Here is a 13,899-nt window from a genome sequence, read left to right on the forward strand (position 1 = left end):
ATAACCCATCCACTATTTTGATGAAAAGGTTAAATATATACAGGGGAAAACACAATATCAGTTAAAGAATATAAGATCTTGTAAGTTTCACCAAGAAATCCTGCATTATCTTGCAATGACAATCTAAAAGGAAGGAAACTGTCATTACACATTATGGTGACTGCCAAGTTAACACCATAAATTTACAGCATGTAAGATACATATTTCTCATTTTATAAAAGCTGGTTAGGCACTGGCATACATATTTACACAAATCTGCAATTTCAATGAACTCATGTTTATAGAATTACATATGTTTTAATAGAATTGAAAATATTTAATATCACAGTGATTTGTCAGGTTTCAACTATCAAAATATCTACCAATGTAGGCTTGGCATTACATATTGCCGTTACCTAGTAACCTTCTCATTAACAACCTCAAATATACATAAACAAGTAAGATTTGACCATTATTTGTTCCACACAATAGAAAAATAATATTCTTCAATTTACAAACACACCTTAATCTTATGACTAAAATCCACAAGGTTACTTCAAAATAATGTTATTCCAATTTCTAATGGCTTTTGGGACTGTGGTTTTTAATGAATTATCTTTAATATTTTATTGTCTAGCTAAAAGTAGCTATATAAAGATTGTGCCCCAAACCAGCAATTTTAGAATAACCGAAGAAATTAAACTTAACGAGCACAGTTTTTACCTAGTTGAATGAGGACAGTCAAGCATGTCCTCATTTAAGGCCTGATATATCTCCCATTGATCGGGACCAGGCCCTTAACATTGAAGGCAATAAGTTGCAAGTCCATGAGTAACAGTGACAAAACACCAATAAGCCTTCATTACTAAGGAAGTTTTTAATATTTGATGCCTCATTAATGGTAATGATGGTAATGGCTGCAATGGTGAAGCTGGTAAAGATCTGAGTTCTGAAATAACTGATACAGAATAAGAGAGCTGTAACTAATGATGAAAAGGGGGGTTTACTCTGATTAAACATTCTGAAACACAAACCCATTTAAATAAAACAAGCCTTTTATAACATACATGTTTTCCAACAAACAAAAGAATTACATTTCACAGGATAATTTAAAACCATTATTTTCATTATACGACTCCAGTCTAGCCAACTGGTACTGTGATGACAGCCTTTGGAACAATACATTCACTTTCAGTCATGGATTTTCTGAGACGGGTTCTGATCCATGGCTGTAAAGAACATGCAAACAGCAGCTGTGATGAACACACGCACTCCCTCATAAAGAAGTTTAGGTGAGAACACACTCCATATGAACAAGTGGTACCGTAGACCTGTTACCAAAATGATGTAGACTGTGACTGGAACCGAACATATCAGTGCATAGCAGAAACAGCCATGACCCATTGCTGCCGAATTCCTGTTAAAAGAAAAAAAAAAGTTAATGTTCACGTATTATAGATTCCAAGTCGGAGGGATCATTTTAGCCATCTGGTATGACCTCCTTGTATGACAAGCCATAGACCATCCCCCCTCCAACTGCAAACTCATACAGCATATCCTTTAGTGATTTAAAAATTGTCAGTGATGGAGAGTCCACCATGACCTTTGGTAAACTGTTCCAATGGTTAATTACCGTCACTGTCAAAAATTTACACCTTATTTCCTGTCTGAATTGGCCTAGCTTCAACTTCCAGCCACTGGATCATCTTATACCTCTCTCTGTTGGACTGAAGAGACCATTATTAAATATCTGTTCCCCCGTATGCACTTAGACTGTACTCAAGTCACCCCATAACCTTCTCTTTGTTAATCTGAATAGATTGAGCTCCTTGAGTCTATCACTATAAGGCACGTTTTCTAATTCTTTAATCATTCTTGTGGCTCTTCTCTGAACCCTCTCCAATTTATCAACATCCTTCTTGAATTGCGGGCACCAGAACTAGAAATAGTATACCAGCAGCGGTTGTACCAGTGCCAAACACAGAAGTAAAATAACCTCTTTACTGCTATTTCAGATCCTGTTTATACATCCAAGTATCATATTAGCTCTTTTGGCCACAGCATCACATTGGGAGCTCATGTTCTCTGAATTATCCATCCATTACCCACAAATCTTTTTCAGAGTCCACCATCCTGTAAGTATGGCCTAGAGTCTTTATTCCTTGACATATACATTTACATTTAGTTGTATTAAAACACAGATTGTTTGCTTGTGCCCAGCTTACCAAGTTGTGTGTCAGCTGCAGTGAAATGATTTTATGTTTATTTTCCAGGTCACTGCTAAAATGTTAAATAGCGTAAGGTCAAGAATTTATCCCTGCAGGACCCCCCTGGAAACACACCTGCTCAATGAGGATTCCCTATTTACAATTGTGTTTTGAGACCTATCAGTTAACCAGTTTTTAATCCATTTAATATCATTCTACTCTTTTAAAAAAATATCATGTGGTCCAAGTCAAATGCCTTACAAAAGTCTTAGTAACAGAAGTCAACACTATTACTTTTACCAACCAAACTTGTAATCTCATCAAACAAAAAGATATCAAAGTTAGTTTGACAGGGTCTGTTTTCCATAAACCCATGTTGATTTGCATTAATTACATTACCCTCCTTTAATTATTGATTAATCGAGTCTCATATCAGCCACCCCATTATCTTGCCCGGGATCAATGCCAGGCTGACAGGCCTATAATTATTCAGGTAATCCCAGTTACCCTTTTTAAAAACTGGCAGAACATTAGCTTTCTTCTGGAACTTCCGCATTGCTTCAAAACTTATTGAAAATAAAACATTAATGGTCCAGCGAGCACCTCAGCCAGCCCTTTTAAAACTCTGGGATGCAAATTATCTGAACCTGCTGATTTTAAAAATGTTGAACCTTAGTAGCTTCTGTTTAACATCCTTCAGAGATACCAGTGGAATGGAAAGTGTTATCACCATGCAATGAGATGTCATCTGGTTTTCCCCCAAATACAGAACTGAAATATTTATTGAACACTTCTGCCTTTGCTGCATTATTATTGATAATTCCATCATTTCCATCTAGTAACAGCCCAGTACCAATGTCAGGATTCTGCCCCCCGCCACCCCGCAAAATGAACAAACACCTGTTATAGAGATCTCTCAACTTTTCATATCTTCATCTAACATTGTTTTATTATAAAGGCACCTCTTACATGATCATCTTTATTTAGAAGACTAATGTCATATTTATTATTCAACAGCAATAATGTAACTAAAAAAGGTTTCTCTATTGCCTTATATATCCTTGCCCTCTTCTGTACAGCCTCTGAAGCATCTGTCACTGCAGCAGCTGAACACCACAATAAAGGTGCCTGATACTATGGTGATGGGAGTCATCTGTGTATGGAGATAGATATCCAGAAAAAATACTGAAAGTAGACATCTATGTAAAGACTCCATAAAAGAGTTATGTTGGCAACTTTTAACAAAGAAGGATGTGTCTTTTGCACTGTTCACCTTCTGATGCACAAGTCCCACCTTTCTGCAGAACCATTCTATATGAAGAGGTGATGACAATTTTCCCAGGACTAGTTTTCCCCTCTTTTCTGGATGGTACAGAACAGAAAAGGATTATTTATGTCTTAGTGAGCGCTCTCTAACATTAGTAAAGGGTAATTGGGCAGTGCACAAAAGTTGGCACTCTCAAAATGAACTGCTGCCAAGAAGCGATGATACTGTATTAAAGCAACGTAAAAATTAGAGTATTAGAAAAGTTAACAAGCATGGTTTTATATATGCCCTCCAGAAAAATATTGTATTTCAAAGTGTGAGAGAGCAGTCAATTAAATCCATGTCATAAAGGCTGACAGCTTAGCATGATCCTAACCATAAATTAGTCTTCTCATAAAGTACAGATCTGCCAATCCAGTGAAATATTAGAAGTCTGATGGAAGTAGTATATTCTCATTTTTCGAAATAGTTTTTAACAGATCTCCCTCATGACCCAAATCTATTGGTAAAACTGCAACTCTATCCCTTTTCCTTCTCTTCTGCAACTCTGAACTTCTGCAACTTTTCTCCCCCTCCCACCCCCGAATTCTCATTTGCCCCCTTTTCTCCCCTCCCTTTAGCTAGCAGGATCCTGCCTCACTGGAGAGCTCAGCTGGATGTTCCTCTGACAGAGTGGTCTAGCCCAGGTGTTTTGCCCAATGTGTCACAACAAGCTTCTTCCCAACTCAATCTGTGTGGTCCGAATCCTGGTACCCACATGATAGGAGTCAGAAGACACCCAAATGAGGCATTGTGGAGATGGAAGGCTCTGTAGAAAGTACCCAGGACTGCAAGAAGACTCACTGCTTCTACTACTCAGAGGCACTTCCTCTATAGTAGTGATGCCCCGGTGGTGCATACCCTCCTTGCCTTCCACATGGGTGTGTCTTGACTTAGCTCAGCAGAGATTGCTCAACCACTCCAAATTATGGGCACCTGGTCAGGTTGGTAGATGGAACAAAGCTCAGTGAATGGGGGGAATAACATGCATAAGAAAGTTTCTTTTCACAAAGATATTTTTATTTTGTTAGTAACCAAGCCCATCAACAGAATCCATAGATTATAGTTTGTATAGACTCAGATTCTGAGTGGACAGTGAATGACATTCCTCTCAGTTTTTAACTACATGGATCTTGATATTCTTCGGAACAGAAAATCATTTAAGATGGCTAGGTAGCTCTAAGATACAGTCTTTTTATATTGGTGACAAAATATCAAGCCCTCAAATTTTCATGGTTTATATGGGCCACTAAATACATGAACGTACTATTCTTTAAGTCCAGTTAGTAACTTCAGACCAAGTCCTGCTCCCATTGAAATCAACAGCAAAATTCCTACTGATTTCAGGGGGAAAAAGAATGGGCCACTGCAACGTATTTCCACTCTGGCAATTGATTAAAAATGGCAGGTGCCATATTCATTGTTACTCAGCAACTCCAGAACAAATATGCTCAGTTTATAAATAAATGTCATTCCCTAACTGCCAAGCCAAGGAAACTCAGCTAAGATAGAAGAATAAGCTAGGTTTCTCCCTTCTTACACATAACCAATAAAATATTCTGTAGGCAAAATTAGACCTCAGTTACACCAGTACATTTCTATTGTCTTCATTGGCTTTTGCAAATGTAACGGATTCTAATTTAATACGGTATTTTGTTAATACATAGACTGAACAGAATCTGCAGCTCACTCAATCCTAGCTGTTTGTGCTAACTGAAGTAAAAAATAGCAGAAATTTGTCACTAAACATATGGCATGTCTACACTTACCGGGGATCGAAGCTGCAATCGATGCACTGGGGATCAATTTAGCAGGTCTAGTGAAGACCTGCTAAATCGACTCCAGATCACCCTCCCGTCGACTCCAGGAACTCCACCGGAATGAAAAGCATAAGGTAAGTCGACAGGAGAGTGTCTCCCATCGACCCAGTGCGGTGTAGACCCACAGTAAGTCGACCTAAGCTACGTTATTCACAGACCTGGAGTTGCGTAAATTAGGTAGATTTACCCCCACAGTGTAGACAAGGCGTTAGCTAATCTGACTGAATAAACAAAAGACAAGACCCGTTCAGTAAGAAGATAATTGTTGTTTCTTGTTTATTGGTTTTGTTTTACAGTCAATTCTCAGAGTCACACACTCTGAGGACGGATGTGACCGGGTGAAGATTATTTATGGCTGAATGCTTCTGATGTCTGTTAAACACTAAAAGGTATGAATGAGATTGTTAAAGGAATCTACATGAGTTAGGTGACCAACTCAATGGTAATTATGCATTTAACTGCTTTAGGCCCCTTTGAAAAAGCCCAGCCTTTATTTTTTAAAACAGAGGCATTTTCTGTTCCCAACGTTCTCCTGCCAATACATTTGATATAGCCTTATGTTAAGTGAAAGTTTTCACAATCTCAAAAATTAATCAGTTGGAAGGGCTAAAAATGGCATTTCCCTTGATTAGAAATAAATTGATTAAGAGCAACTTTTAATGGACGGGGTGGTATTTATGCATGTACTGACTGACAAAAAGAGACAAATGCTGATTTTGATATCCCATACTATAAACTGAAAAATGTAGGAAAATAGAGTTTTCTATCAAATAAAGATGAACCTTGCCAATACTTTTTCCATCAAGACTAGAAAAACAGCATCTAAGCTAAATAGTAATATAGAAAGCACAGAACTACTCAGACACAGTAATATCAGATTGCCTGCTATTTGTATAATACTTAAAATTCAAAAAGATCTCACCACAATTTCAAAGTAGGATTCACCTTGCCTCTACATGAAATACAACCAATGTGGGGGAGAAATGAGAACTGTTTCATCGCTCATAGCAACACTGCACTACACTTTATGGAAGTATGACAGAATGTGAGTAGCCTAAAGCTGACTCACCACTCTGTGCAACTTGCAAGCATCCCACATGGGCCAAACAGAAGAGAGAAATGGTTAAGGACTGGATGATTAAACTACTAACAAGGTGATTCAGCTCATCAGCTGGGGACACTTAAAAGACGAGGGGGAGGGACAGGGCCGACAAGGTGGGGGGGGAGAAGCCGGTACAAATTACCGGGGCCCGGCAGTCCGGAAGGGGGCCCAGGGCCCAGCTTCCCCCCCACCCCCTCGTCGGCCCTGTTTAGCCGGTGCAGTCCAGAAGGGGGCCCGGCTTCCCCCCCCCCACCTCGTCGGCCCTGTTTAGCCAGTCCGCCCTTGCTGGGGGGCCCGAAAAAATTTTTTCACCGGGTCCCAAACCCGCTCTCGGCAGCCCTGGGGAGGGAGGGGAAGGCTGGGCCAGAGTAGCACAAGGTCTAAGAGATGAGATGAGATTCCCCGTCCCCATCCTGTTGTGGGGGACAAGTGTAACCCACAAGCCTAATAGGGAGAGATCTTTAAGAATCTAAAGGGAAGAAAGGGGGAGGAATGAGTTGTGTCTGGGTCACTGCTCTGCAGATGCACAATTAACATTTAACCCCTAGAAATGTCTGGAATTGGGTGTGGTAGTTTTGGGCATGCTGTATAGCAGGGGTTTGCAACCTTTTTCTTTCTGAGGCTCCTCCTACGTGCCATAAAAACTCCAGGACCCAGCGGGGGCGAGGGGCACCCGGGGCTATGGGCCAGTGGGTCCCTCAGGCATAGGCGTAGTCTGACTTCTATTTTGGGGGATCAGGGGCCAGTGGGGCTCAGGCCAACACTGCCCAGCGGGGTCCAGGGAGGGAACGCCACCTTCACCCCCTGACTCACCTCAGCAGGCACCCAGCCTGTCTGGGTTGTGGGGTGGGGGCACAACCAAAAATTATCACTCAAAGGGGCAGGGTGCTCATCTCAAAAAGTTTGAAAACCGTTCAGGGTGCAGACATAGGGTAGCTAAGGGCTGTGTGCAGGCAGCGGGGTAGCTCAGGCTACAAGGAGGGGGTAGCTAGGGCTGTGTGCCGGGAGGGCCCCCACCTGCAGTCCCTGCTCCCCGACAGCTCTGCTGGGAAACAGGCTGCTTCCATCTAACTCTGAAGCATTGTGCAGCAGGTCAGTGATATTGTTAGCTTTCTGACGGGGAAGCAGGGGCAGTGTTAGTTACATAAAGGGGAAATTGACTCTCAGACTGTATAGAGCTGAGGAACAAAGACTTGAGTGAACTAAACCTAAGCATTTGGAACTCTGAGTTACTACTTCTTCTGTTTCTGTGGGGATTACCTTATTTAGATTTAACGTGGGTTTTTATATTTATGTACAACTGTGAAGATAATGTATGTGGATTATGAAGTAGCCTTGTTATTTAGTAGAAATTAAGTTATTTTATTATGTTTCTTTATCATTCTAAAATTTTATTAAGTTGGCACCTAAATATTAAGTTAATTCCTCTTGTTCTTTTTGGACTTGATTGTGAGGAGATTGACCCTCTGCAATCTTTGCTGACAATCCTCAGTGACTGAATTCTGAATCTCCATGTGCTTTGCTAGGAGTTGGGTAGAAGCACTAGGAGAGGGGTGGTAAAGTAAACTCTAGCTTACCCAAAGGTTTCAAACCCTTGTATAGCACATTCTAAATAAAGCACACAGTGTTGAACCTATGCAGGAGTGTAAGAAGACTGTTTGCAGTGAGGAATCCAGGCTGAGGTAGTTTAGTGCGGACAGGAAGGGATTTCAATAAGCAGAACGTAGGTATCTTTAATAGATTTTAGATAGGGTATAAGAGCTAATCCCCTAACTCATGAAGAAAGGGTCATGAAATGTGTAGTGGGCATAAGTGATTACAATGGTTTTAATGTCATATTCCTAAAAAGCTCCTTCAGCAGCACAACATTCCATAAAAATGCTGGCTTTCTGGTCTGCTAATGGCTTCAAGAACAACTACTGTCCTTAGTAAAGCATGAAGACTATTCCATAGTAGATTGATTTTCTTTGAATGTTTCCAAACCCAATAGAACTCAGACCCAGTTGGCTTAACTGATGAAATCACAATCTTTGGGTAGTTGGGTTAAAGTTTTTGAGTAATAAAAAAAAAATACACCTTCCATTTCAGCATTTAATACTAATACCAGCAAACCCTTCAGTAGGGCTGCTACAGTATTTGATCACTCAGAGGCGCTACCATGAGAACACCCCCTTGACTCATTAAATGAGATTTACCATCATCCCAATTGTGTGATTTACCATCATCCCATTTAAAACTTTTAACTTGACAGATGAGTTCAACTAGGTGAAGGATTCACATGAGATAGCTGTTCCACTGCCCTAGTCTATATAGTGCACATTTTGGTAGGGACTTTAAAGCATCAGCCAGTTGTGTTCATTAACAGCCTGGCAGCCACAGAGTGCCCTTAAAAATGAGCATATGCAGGACTAAGGCAAGTTATAGGCCCCATCTAAAGTTCTGATCTATGGCTGCTTTCCTAGCATACGGACTCTGCAACAATTTCTTCCTTTGTTGGTGAGGTAAGGGATAAGGTACAGAAAGAGGGAGAAGTAGTCAACATATTGTGGATAAAGTGCCACTAGAAACATGTCTGTTGATATTTATTCATGTTTTAGTGTTGTGCAGGAGGCTGCATCCATTTTTACTCTTTAAAAGTTCAGCTCATTTCCTAGATTAACTTCCGACACTACTGAGTACTCAAAATGCATTAAGTGTAGAAACACAAATCAGAATTTGCTTACTTAAATGTATGCTGAAGATAACTAGAACCAGAAAAATCAAAGGCTTATCAGACTCTTGCGCAGCAAATTGCTGCACTGAATGATGCAATTACTGCAAATTCCCTATTCTGAGTACTAAATATAGTCCAGCTCAGGCAGGGGCTTTAAAAAGAAATCTTTCTGCTAAATTAATATTTAATGACATACAAGGAGGCAAAGTCGGGAACTCCCACACTAGTTATGGATTTTCTGCTCGCCTTGCTCTTACAAATCCCAACAGTTAACATTCTTCACCACATCTTTCACCCTACAATGCCTCGCTCGTCTATTTCCACTGAAAATAGGGTATAGAGTATGGAGGTGAACTTAAAAAATAAAAACATTTTGCTGGCAAAAAATGTGAAAAGAAAACCACTTTTTTCTTATAAAAGTATACACCCATTCACACTGAATACTTGTGTGACCAGGTGCCTGGATACACCACACTGAGAATGCTGTTATATTCAGGGCACATTGCAAGGAATAGGGCAGACAAATCCCAAAACTGGTGGTTTATTCTAGAATTAGATTCACCAAGCCAGTAACAAAACAGCTTCTGTAATACCACACCAGTTACCAAGAAGCCAAATACAGTCTCCTTTAAGCATTCCAGCCCACGACTCCCATCTAGACAGCCAAGTCTAATATAGTGAGAGGTTACTGAAAACCTGATTCATCACATATGAGGTTCACCAGTCCCAAAGGACCAGACACTGATCACCAGGTCAATACGAGTCTCAGATCTTACCCAATAATCACGCAGATGCCAATCCTTTAGTAACTAAAACACTAAAAGTTTAATAATAAAAAAGAAAAAGAAAGAAGAAAGTTGCTGTAGTTAAAAGATCAATATACATACAGATACGTGTAAAGGCCTTAGGTCAGTTTCACAGCAGAGATGGGGAGGCTGCTGATTTGTAAAAGTCTTTTTGGAATCAATTTTAAAGATTATAGTTCAATAAACAGTTCAGGCATAGAGTCTGTTCAAGTTCTTCCATGAGAATTTCAGGGTAATCCAGGTTAAACCTGGAAACCTCAGTCTTTAAGGCTTAGGCCTTCCCTGTTAAAGTTTAAGCAGACGGGAGATAAAAAGGATCAGTCCTGAAGCTTTCTTTATAGTTCCCCTAGCCAGCTGATAAGTCTTTTGACAACAATTATCACAGCAGGACCTTCTCCCCACGATGAAGAATGGACAGTGCAGATTGTTTTGAAACTAATCTGTTTCCTATGCATACACAGGTAGACTACCTGCATCCATTCACATAAGGCAATTAGCCTTGCAAACTATCGAGATAGTTCCTGGGTGGTTTACTATGTGGAATTACAACTTTCAAAGAGAGATTAGGACAATAATATTATTATACCACAAGTCCCATCTAAATGAGAATATCCCCCTTTGATCTCTAATAGAATAGAGTAATGAAGCATTATGAGACAAGAGCAGGATTAGTATCTACAAGCTAATTAGATCACACTGTTAAACTTATAACAAGATTCAGGTGAACACAGACAAATACCCTTAGCACCTACCCTTGATTTCTATTCCTACAAATAAATGGGTTAATGATTGCTGGTCTAGGACAGCTCTTTGAAATTCACATACATGTAGATTGTCTTGATAACTCAAGAAGAGGCATTGAAATGTAATGAGTCATTCCCAAATTGACCAGTCTGTCAGTATCACAACTTGGCAGACCCCAGGTCACATTTCATTCTTTAAAATAAAAGACAGCTGGCACTACACATATTGCCATAGGAATTGTAAAAATTCTTAGTTTGCATTAATATAGGTCTTGATCACAAGATAAAAAGATGCTGTAGAACAATGTAAACTTACTGAAGCAAGAACATGCACTTCTCCTCTGGACGATTTTACTGTGAAATAGAGGATGCAAGGCAAACAGATAACGGAAAACAACAATGGCTAGTTTGTGTCTATTTTATCATCTTCCTCCCATCACTGGTTCTCTTTTGACATTTCTGTTCTCCTGGTTTCTCTCCGCACTGAATATCAGTGTTTACGAGATTGCTTTTTCCTTGGTGTACTGAACTGCATTTTTCAAAACTGAGTCTTATTTTATTTCCCGCTCTTCTCTGGATAGGTCCAGTTGTATTTGTCTGCAACGCCTTCCAGTCAGTACTATCTGAAAACAGTCAGTGTACTGTTAACCTGTCCCTCACAGATTAGTGAAAGCCTGGACCAATCCCTGTGGCCTCCCTCCTGTAACACACATGACATTCCTGCGATCCATATGACATTGTTCAGATTCGACTAACCACAGTTAATTTTACAATGAGAAATACTGAGAAACACTATCTGGTATCTAAACCTCAGCTGATTTACCTCTACTGCATGCCTTTCATCCACTATTTGTATACTTCTATTTAACAAGAATTGTAAGGAATAATCCTGCATTGACAGGCAGATGGACTGGATGCCTTCATTAGGTCTTTTCCATCTCCAAACTGCTGGTGTGGATACTATGGTACTGGTGATGAATCAGCCCAGATTTTGTATAATTTATTTTGAATTCATGTCACAGGATCATAGTAGGTCCTGGCAGCAGGGGTTTCAAGCCCTCTCCCCAAACCACAGAGGTCAGAAGGTTTTGGGGAAGCCTTTTCCCAGTGCATTAGGCCTCACATGTTTCTCAGGAAAATGGGTTAGCTTTTGGGGGAGCTTAAGCCATTTTACAAGTTCAAGGGCTGTCCCAGGCTATGATATGGCTTGGAGTAATGCAGTCTCTGATATGGTTTTAAGTGGCTGTTAATCCTTGGGACTTCATTGCTAAGGATTTCAGCATCAAAAGAGGGAAGGCAAGTGAGAGCAGAGCAGAGAGGGCCTGGTCCATTTTCACTGTGGGCAGGACAGGTGGCCCTGAGAAGCTACCTTGCTGTGGATTTAATAAAGTTTCACGCACTGGTCAAAAAATCTAGATATCTGTCCCTGCCATTAGCAAAGCTGCCTCGAAACAACCCAATTTTGAACCCAAGGTCCATCTAGTACAGTGGTTCCCAAACTGGGGTTCGTGAACCCCTGGGGGTTCACAAAATGTTACAGGGGGTTCTCAGGAAAAAATTCCCTAATGGCGGACAGAACTGTCCATAGGGACCCCGGGCAGCACGGGCCAGCAGCCCGGAGCCTTGGGGACTTCCAAGAGCTAAGCAGATCAAAGCAAGCATATCTATCACACTGAGGAGTTTTAAACTTCAAGTCTCCTTTTACGAAATAGAAAGGGAGGTGGATATTTTTTGCTGTTTTTAAAATTAAATAGTCCCCTACTGTTGTTTTTAAATTATTATGAAGAACAAGTTTAAGCTTTGTTGTAACGTGCATTGTTTGCCTGGACTGCTCAAGACCTGAATGCTTGTGTAGGAGGAACTCTTTCAGTTGGCTTCTTAAATACCTTCATGCTTTTTCACATCAGATACTCCTTGATGAAACATAGGAGCCAGAGGCGCCAGTATGGGGGGGGGCAACAAGGGTCACGTGGCGCCCCCACGTCAGCATGGCGCCCTATGGGTCCCTGCCCTTTTTTTCCAGTGGCCCCCCGTCGGCTCCCCACTTTTCTGGCTTTGACCCCGCACCCCTTTTTTCTACTGGCACTTCTGATAGGAGCCTTGTCTTATAACAGGCTTAATCAAAAGTGATACAAGCTACAAAAGTGAGATCTTGGAAAAGTGTTGCCATTTTCATAACGTAATAAAAATACTGTAATGAGAAATAATTAATAAATAGTGTGTAATAAGCATGTCATAAAAACAAATTTTATATTTCCAAGATCAATGCTTTTATAATTTATGCTGAGGTAAGGGAGAAAATCCATGGAAATATTCGTTTTTAAGAGGGGGTTCACGAGACTTGACATTTTAGTGAAAGGGGTTCGTGAGTTGTTAAAGTTTGGGAACCACTGATCTAGTACAAGTAATTGCTTCCAGAAGGCATTTTAATGCTCTGTGAATCCCATATACCCCTCTCTATACCATTTGTGCATTAACGATTGGCTTCCTGACTTCTTTCATTCAAATTTGGCACTGGAAGGCAAAAAGCTGTTCCACATGGCTTCCCAAAGGAATTCCATAAGGGGTTCCCTAAGGCGATTTTCAGTTTGCTGTGAGATTCTGACTAGCTGTTCAAGTAGATAATTCCCTGGATATCCTTTGGTGATTGACACCTGACTTGGCAAGCTGGCAGCAAACCCTATGCCTTCTTGATGCTGTGGCCATATTGGCTGACTCCAACCTCAGATCCAATCCCGGATCCAACACTGAAGCCATTGGTGAAGCCCATGATGTAGGAATTCTAAAAATAGAAGACAGGAAAAATATCTCCCCTGGTGACCCTGTCAGGGCCTGGGGTGGAAGTGGAAATAAAGCCAAGGAATTTGGCTGATTGGAGGAGCTGCTGGAGGCAATCTTAATCACTCTCTTCCTCAAAACCAAGGCAAATGTTCCAGGTGTGTCATGTGGATCTCTATGATGCTTGTCCGGATTCAGGACTGATGCAGATTGCACTACTGTCGAGGTTGGTTCAGACGACCTGATCACTGGGGCCTCAGCTGACTTTGAACAGGAACCTGGCACTGAAGATCTTGTCATTGATCTGGATGACTTTTTGGATCTAGAAGTAGATGAAGCTGACTCTGGTCACCTGCTTTTATAGCCAGATCCTTTTGAGCTTTCAGATCCTGCAGGCTTAGCAGACAGCACCTCCTTTAACAGAAGAATGTGAAGTCTATTTTGT

The 13,899-nt window shown here is 40.7% G+C and overlaps 1 protein-coding gene across 1 annotated transcript in view; it reads right to left on the minus strand.

Moving 5' to 3' along the window:
* Positions 1-234: 234 nt before the first annotated feature.
* LOC112108272 (GPI ethanolamine phosphate transferase 2) overlaps positions 235-13,899 on the minus strand; it is a 122,749-nt gene continuing 109,084 nt past the window's right edge. Inside the window, exon 13 of the mRNA XM_024202331.3 lies at positions 235-1,396. Coding sequence (XP_024058099.2) covers positions 1,171-1,396 — 226 coding nt within the window. The 3' untranslated portion in view covers positions 235-1,170. The remainder of the gene's footprint in view (positions 1,397-13,899) is intronic.

Source organism: Terrapene carolina, unplaced genomic scaffold (genome assembly GCF_002925995.2).
Source record: "Terrapene carolina triunguis isolate 2854851 unplaced genomic scaffold, T_m_triunguis-2.0 Scaffold33392, whole genome shotgun sequence".
Classification (NCBI taxonomy): Eukaryota; Metazoa; Chordata; order Testudines; family Emydidae; genus Terrapene; species Terrapene triunguis.